General features: G+C 41.5%; 1 protein-coding gene, 1 long non-coding RNA gene and 1 other non-coding gene across 4 annotated transcripts; 2 read left to right on the top strand and 1 right to left on the bottom strand.

Moving 5' to 3' along the window:
- Nucleotides 1–14: 14 nt before the first annotated feature.
- LOC114763496 (uncharacterized) lies at nucleotides 15–5,068 on the top strand. Its single transcript, XR_003742343.1, has 3 exons — nucleotides 15–1,588; nucleotides 3,969–4,097; nucleotides 4,621–5,068. It is a non-coding gene; the product is annotated as an uncharacterized LOC114763496 (long non-coding RNA).
- LOC114763997 (U6 spliceosomal RNA) lies at nucleotides 4,383–4,487 on the top strand. The gene has a single exon (XR_003742468.1). It is a non-coding gene; the product is annotated as a U6 spliceosomal RNA (small nuclear RNA).
- A 742-nt stretch (nucleotides 5,069–5,810) lies between the features above and the next one.
- On the bottom strand, nucleotides 5,811–7,223 carry LOC114803308 (caltractin). 2 transcript variants are annotated; one of them, XM_029002805.1, is made up of 5 exons: nucleotides 7,133–7,223; nucleotides 6,680–6,838; nucleotides 6,467–6,595; nucleotides 6,152–6,289; nucleotides 5,811–6,010 (listed from the first exon to the last, which is right to left on the bottom strand). In XM_029002805.1, the coding sequence occupies exons 1-5, from the start codon at nucleotides 7,133–7,135 to the stop codon at nucleotides 5,921–5,923; spliced, it is 519 nt and encodes a 172-aa protein (XP_028858638.1). In that variant the 5' UTR covers nucleotides 7,136–7,223; the 3' UTR covers nucleotides 5,811–5,920. The 2 variants fall into 2 exon arrangements, with proteins under 2 accessions (XP_028858638.1, XP_028858637.1); XM_029002804.1 differs by lacking the exon at nucleotides 5,811–6,010 and having other exon boundaries at nucleotides 6,021–6,289.
- Between the last annotated feature and the right edge of the window lie 2 nt (nucleotides 7,224–7,225).

Below are 7,225 nucleotides of genomic sequence, written 5' to 3'. Positions count from 1 at the left end.
GTTGAGTCTGTGCTTGATGTGTCTGTGCTCAGTGTTGTGTCTGTGCTCTGTGTTGAGTCTGTGCTCAGTGTTGTGTCTGTCCTTATTAATGCGTCTGTGCATGATGCTGCGTCTGTGCTTGATGTTGTGTCTGTGCTCAGTGTTGAGTCTGTGCTTGATGTTGTGTCTGTGCTCAGTGTTGTGTCTGTCCTTATTAATGTGTCTGTGCTCGATGTTGCTCAATGTTGTTTCTGCCTTCATTATTGTGTCTGTGCTCTACAGACTGTTATGTCTGTGCATCATTGATGTGTCATCTCCACATTGTTGTGTCTGGACCTGGAACTTGTGGGTGTGTAGGTGTGCATGTGTCCCTACTGCAAGACAAACAAAGAGAGGTATGTATGAAAATAATAATTGTGCTGCAATTCATATTTAAATGTCAAATTGTTTAAATAACAATTGTTATTTTAAAAATGACATTATTTTTACTTTAATTTTATTAAATATAGTAATACATTTAAGCATGTTCGTTATTTTCCCTAAAACTATATGTTAATTTCTGTAGCTTTCAGGATCATTTTAAGAAATGTAACCAGGATAAGAGCAAAAAGACTGAATAACAGACAGCAAGGAGGCTGTACACTGTATCACAGAACCACAAACTCTAAGTGAAGGACCATTTTAACAGTTCAGAGATGAATCTGTTTTCACAGTTATTCAGAACGAAAAAACGAGTGACAAATTTCCCGATATTACGGAAAGCGTACAGGAAGGAGGAACGTCGTAGGTGGGGGATGGCCATTTGTTGGTCTCTGTCTCTAATGGGAATGGTCTCTTCATTATTTTTCTGCTCATTCACGTAGCGTCCTACTTTTTGCTCAGTCAGTTATGTTCGGTCTGTGCTGATGTAAGGTGAAAGTCTGCATGGCTCAGCGAAGGTTTTAGCATCGCATGGCATAGACAGGACACACAGGGATTCAGTTATGCAGGTCCATTATATTATTTCATGATGATTCATTTTAAAACAAAGCTCACAAAATTAAAACATCACTAAAACATTAATAACATCATTTAAAAGCATTTTTAAAACGTTACTCTGAAGTAAGCTTGTCCTTCTTATGCACTATACATATCGCCATGCCGCTCAATACAGTGGAATAGAAGGTATACGAGGAACGTAGGACAGACATACCACAGGAGATGGTCTTCCGATGAAGCTCTAAAGCTAAACTGTGAACCGTTAAGAAGGGTCTGCCTGACATGGTGTACAGTCAGAACACATACACTTGACCTTTAGGACTTAGTGGCCACACAGGAAACTGGTGCATTGAGAGGAAAAGTAATATGTATTTGATATTTTCTGTAGGTGGGATTTTCACGTACGACCTAAATAACAATTTTCCTGTAAATTCAGGAACGCCTGGAGATTTCTGTGATTCTAACGTGCATGTATCCTTTCCTCAGTACTACACGTAGCATGCTGTCCACATATTATACATTTATATATGTTGAATTTATTTTATATGTAGGTTAAAATTGGCCAAAGTTCAGGATGTTTACCTGTATTTGCAAGCATGGAACCAAAAGCAGATTAAGAAAAGCTGACGCGGTGAGTCTATCTTTGTGTTGCATTTTCCACTTCGTGCTTTCGCTGTTTCTGATGCGTACTTTCACTGTAAACAGTGTTTCCTTCAACTTGTCTGGAAAAAGAAACAGACGAGTGGCGGTCTCGGTCTGTCTGGAGGAAGGGGGCAAAAAAAAGCGGTCCCCACCATGTCCCATTAGGATCCCACAATAGTTGATCCTTCACCACATTCACATAGCCATATTGTTCACAGGAGGGGCTCTAATTTGACCCTCCCATATCAATTACAGCCAGAAAAATAGCAAAAAGGACTATTATAAATTCAGTTCATAAAATGAACTGTTTATGAAAATTAACTAGTTATTTTTTTTTTATTTGGATTATATTCATAGGTCATTTTATAAGGAGTTCATTTTATTCCTTTCTTTATTAAATAAGACAGTTCTCATCTGTATTTGTTTGTTCATCAAATGTTGAAACCAACCAGCTTCAGCAGATCGTTCTGGAAGATCTGGAAGGTTTTTCTTGCCAAAAATCTCATGATACCTGGCCCCATTCATCCTTTCCTTAATCAGTTGTCCTGTCCCCTTTGCAGAGAGCATAATCTCTCCTGACCACGACATTCTCTCAATCCTCCTCTTGATCAGAGACCAGATTGGACATGTGCTGTCTTAAGCAGGGGGACGTTTCGAGTGCTGCAGGATTTGAATCCATGATGACGTCCTGTGTTACTTATAGTAACCTTTGTTACTGTGGTCCCAGCTCTCCTCAGGTCTTTGGCCAGTCCCCCCCCCCTCCTTGGTGTCCTTAGACATCTCTCTGGTCTTGGCCATGGTGGATGTTGGAGTCAGATGTACAAATGAAATGAGACTGAAAATTCCCTCTTCACGGGGTCTCCGATTCCAATCAACTGTTCTCCTTCGTTGTCCCTGGCTGGTGGGACAACTTGTCCTGCTCCATTCGACTAGCCGAGACTACCACCACCTTTAAGAAGCAGTTGAAAACCCACTTGTTCAAAAAGTATTTCAGACAAATCTAACACTAACACACACATGCGTACACACACACAAAATAATACCAGTCTAGCACTTTACCATCTCCGAGCATGCTCTTCGCTGACAAGTTGGGCCTTATCAGGGCTCTTAGTTTTGTAAATTCAAAATCTACAGAAATCGATCTAGAATTGCTGGTGTCGTCCTCCTGTAAGTCGCTTTGGATAAAAGCTTCTGCAAAATAAAATAAAGTAAAGTAAAGTAAAGTCTGACTTTTATACAGATAACCAGATCAAACAGGCGCCATTAATACAGGATTTCCTGGATTTTATTTTCTGTCTCTCACTCGAAGTGTGCCTATGATGAAAATTACAGACCTTTCTCATCTTTTTAATGGGACAACAATCAGTGGCTGCCAAAGAGTTGTTTTTCCCACTGTATAATATCGGTGTTGCAATTAATAATCGATGCAGTGCAGAATTTAATTCATTTTATAATAATGGCGTTAGTGATTTTATGCGGCGCCTTACAAAATATCGTTAAAAAGTAGTGCCAGCCTTGGTGCATGCATCGTTTATTTGACATCATCCGAAAGCACCGATATTCCTCTACAACTGTAGGACTTATTTTTTCTCTTATTCTCACCATCCCTGCACTGACACCACTGTCAGGCTCACTCTACCCTAGAAGGACCTCCCTCTATCACTCCTTCCCAACGTTTCTTCTGACCTTTTTTCTCCCTGAGAGGTTTTGTGTGGAGTTTTTCCTTTCCTTTCTGTGCAGAAGGTTCAAGTGTGGGGGGTGTCAACTGTAGGGTCTGTCAAAGCCCATTGAGACGTACTGTATGGGATTTTGGGCTAAATGTGATTTCCACTCACATTCACTGTTTGTGAAATGCATTGTTTAATTCAACATTACACAACACTGGTCCCTTTATCATGAAGTTGTACCGTATAGGACATCCATAGGGAACAACAAGTTGAGGAGAAGCCTTTTTGTGACTGTAGGGGTTTTGGGTGAAATATAAAACAAAAAGATCTTTTTCTGTTACCGGATAGACAAATTCATTCTTGATCAGTGAACAGTTGTTTAAAAATTCAAATTAGTACACAAAAGTCAAATGTCACTTACATCAGTCTGATTCTCAGCCCTCAAAACCCTCATCTATCATCTCTGCTCCCCAGAGCCACAGTTGATATCAACAGAAGGCCCACGAGAGGGAAAAATCACATTTACAGGATCATTATAATAGGTTTCTGTAAAGTCATTTCTTAAAATGCCATGGCAGAAAGTTTGAAAGTGCTCAGTCATTTCTTTGGCCCGAACTTGACAGCTGCAGAGCTGCTTATTGAGCCTTGGCCTCCCCATGGCACCCCATGGCTCATACTGTGCCTTTTTTTTACTCATTTCAGCAGGCTGGAGTTACGGTTGGGGTTCCAAACCAGTGAGGGCCACGGTCATACCGATTATCCATCGGTGAAGTCCATGTGATAAAAAGGAAAACCACAGAGCTATGCAGTGGAATATGATAAAAGTAACAAGTAACAAAAACGGTTATTAAATCATTTTTAAATAATAAATAATTTGGTTAAGCACGAGTATATTCCCAGCATTGTGTCCATTATATACAATAATTATTGAGAGGAAGCTGAAGCATAAATGATTAATGTAGAAAGCCACAAGTCACCTTCATTTCCGACTGTTTAATTAAACAAGCAGACATGACTGCAGTGCAAATCTTGGTTCTGTTCATTGAAATCAGCAAATGCATCGCCCTCTAATGGTGAGGAGACTCTGCATCACCTTCACATCAGAACTGAGGTCATGTGCTTGCTACGGCTGCACATATACTAAAATTGGATCGCTACAGAGAACATTAGCATGGCCCCTGCGAAAGGATGACATGCAAAGCACCGTCCCCACACACTGCTCCCCGGGCGCCTGTCATGGCTGCCTACTGCTCACTCAGGGTGATGGGTTAAATGCAGAGGACAAATTTCACTGTGTGCATCGTGTGCTGTGCTGCTGTGTATCACATGTGACAATCACTTCACTTTTTTTTAGATCAGTGGCATGTAAGCTGAACAAAATGTCCCACCTTACCCAGAGCAATGTGGGACACATGGAGGCCAGGAGTGTTATTTCTCTAAAAAAAACTCCAGGTCGATGAAGACCCCTCACTTCTGCTCACAGGAAGTATCACCAGGATGCCAGAAGGCAAACAAATGGCCTGAGGTGCCATGACGCGAAAGTCCTGTGGGGGGCTGGATGACCACTGTGTTCCTGTTACAGGCAGAAAAACGACAGTCTGATCGGTCTGGGGCGACTTTTTGGGAGTCAAATGCAGAGTGTAAAAGAGTTAAGAGCCTTTCTCTTGAAGGCTGTTGTCTCTTCTTTTCCTCCTCCACTGGGGGCTGGTTCTCCCCCATCTTCTCCAGGGCCAGGCTGCCTCTCTGAAGCCTGGTTCCCGGCGTTCTGTCTTTTCCTCGATCCCGTTCAGTTTTCTTTTATTTTGGGCTTTTCTCTAACATTGGTAATATATTTACAGAAAATATTTCCATGTGTTAATAAATTACAAACTGTTCATTCTTGTAACTTCTGTTGTGTCATGCCCCTTTATGTCGAGGTAACATCAGATGAGTTTACATTATAAACTCTATTATAATGTTAGCTAAATTAGCTGTTGACACAAAAAATGATCATGCTTCCCATGATCAGCTTCTAGTATTCCTGTGGAGCTTATCAACACTGCACTTTGAGTAATTTATTGTGGTTATGCCACAGTTTGTGTGTCTGAAGTCAGATATTAGATATTAAAAAACTATTTGTGAATAGTTCACATCCTTTTCTGATCCAGCTATTTCTAACCTAACCAGGAGATTGTTCACATGATTCTTGCATGTGCTCAGCATAGATTGAACCGCATTATCTATCCGAGCCTATTTCTCCATTTCACGGTTAGGTGATTTGAGAACTTCAATGCATCTTGTTTCATCCCTCCAGGACTAAGACCCAAGTTCAAACCCCACTTATTACCATTGTGTCCCTGAGCAAGACACTTAAAGTGTCTCCCGGGGGGACTGTCCCTCCAACTACTGATTGTATTTCGCTCGGGATATTTCTGTTTGGTAAATTTATCTAAATGCAACTAAACTTTATCCAGAATGAACAGCTCCTTATTTAAGTGCATGAAAGTCCTCTGGACCATAACCAAACAAAACCAACAACATTCACATGAAATAAAGAAAACTCTGTTTGTTATTTCATAAATTATTTATTGGAAAACATTAGGAAAAATATTATTTCTCAAAAGTCATAAAAAAGGGAAGACCAGTTCAGTAGGAAAAGAGGAAGAGGAATTGATTCAGTACAGACTTGTCTTCTTCATGACCCTCAGGAACTCCTGCTCACTCACTTCTCCATCTCCATCCCGGTCTGCCTCATCAATCATTTCCTGCACAGGACACCATCCGTTTCTTTACTGATGTTCATGTCCTGTTCACTTAGCACCCCTTAGTACTTCATTGCAGGAGTGACAATTCATGTCATTTGTCATTTCAATTGTGAAACCTTTTAAAATACCCGTAAAAATTACCTGCAATTCTTCATCTGTTAAGTTCTCGCCGAGTTCTTTGGCAACCCGCTTGAGATTTTTGAAGGAGATTTTCCCTGTGCCATCATCATCAAACAGTCTGAAGGCTTTCAGGATTTCTTCTTTTGAGTCTTTTTCGCTCTACAGAGAAATCAAAACAGCTCAATCGAACGCAAAACCCATGGAACTCCTCTTGGACAAAGCAGCCGACCACACAGTGAGGGAGATGATGAGCGGGGCGAGGTTAAAAATCCAGCACCCAAACAGGAGATGCTTCAGCCAAAAAATCACAGCGCTGCCAGTCATTTTGAAACCTACCATCTTTGTTGTCATCATGCTGAGAAAGTCATTAAAGTCGATGGTTCCTGAGCCCTCTTTGTCGATGTCAGCAATCATTTTCTTTATTTCTTCCTTTTTTGGTTCAAAGCCCAGTGCGCGCATTGCAACCTGTACAAAAAAAAAGAAAAAGTTCCTAACTTTTTTTGAAGTGTAGATTGTCCCGTTGAGGTTGGTTGTAGGTCTCTGTCTTACCTTGAGCTCCTTCACATCTATGGTGCCAGTGCCGTCAGTGTCGAACAGGTCAAACGCCTCCCGGATCTCCTGCTTCTGCTCCTCCGTCAGCTCTGCTCTGGCGGCCGCTTTCTTCCCCGGCCTGCCGGCGGAGGCGGCGGCCTTTCGGAAACCACTGGCCTGGGAAAGGACCATCTCGGACCATTAAATCGAGCAACTGCCAACGCAACATTACTGCACTTGTAAAATCACATTAAACAAGCATTAAACAAGAGAAAATCGCTTCATCGTGAATGTCGTTACTATGGTTACTAGAATAACGCTCGGAGTTACAGCTAGCTGTTTAGCATGATGGCTAACTTTAGCTGTTGCGCTTTACTGTGCACCTCACTTGGACCCGGCTAACCAAAATTTATATAAAAAATAAATATGCATCAAAGACAAAGTCCGAGTGAGAAGAAGCCAGCATCATACCATTTTGTAAGTCCAAATGTCTGCTGTGTTTGTGTGCCGACTGAGCGCCAATATGGGTACAGCCTACAGACTTGCGGTTTGTGGGCGGGGCTG

This window comes from Denticeps clupeoides, chromosome 14, assembly GCF_900700375.1.
Source record: "Denticeps clupeoides chromosome 14, fDenClu1.1, whole genome shotgun sequence".
Taxonomy (NCBI): domain Eukaryota; kingdom Metazoa; phylum Chordata; class Actinopteri; order Clupeiformes; family Denticipitidae; genus Denticeps; species Denticeps clupeoides.
The sequence above is the reverse complement of the archived record's forward strand: the minus strand, read 5'-3'. Positions and strand labels throughout refer to the sequence as shown.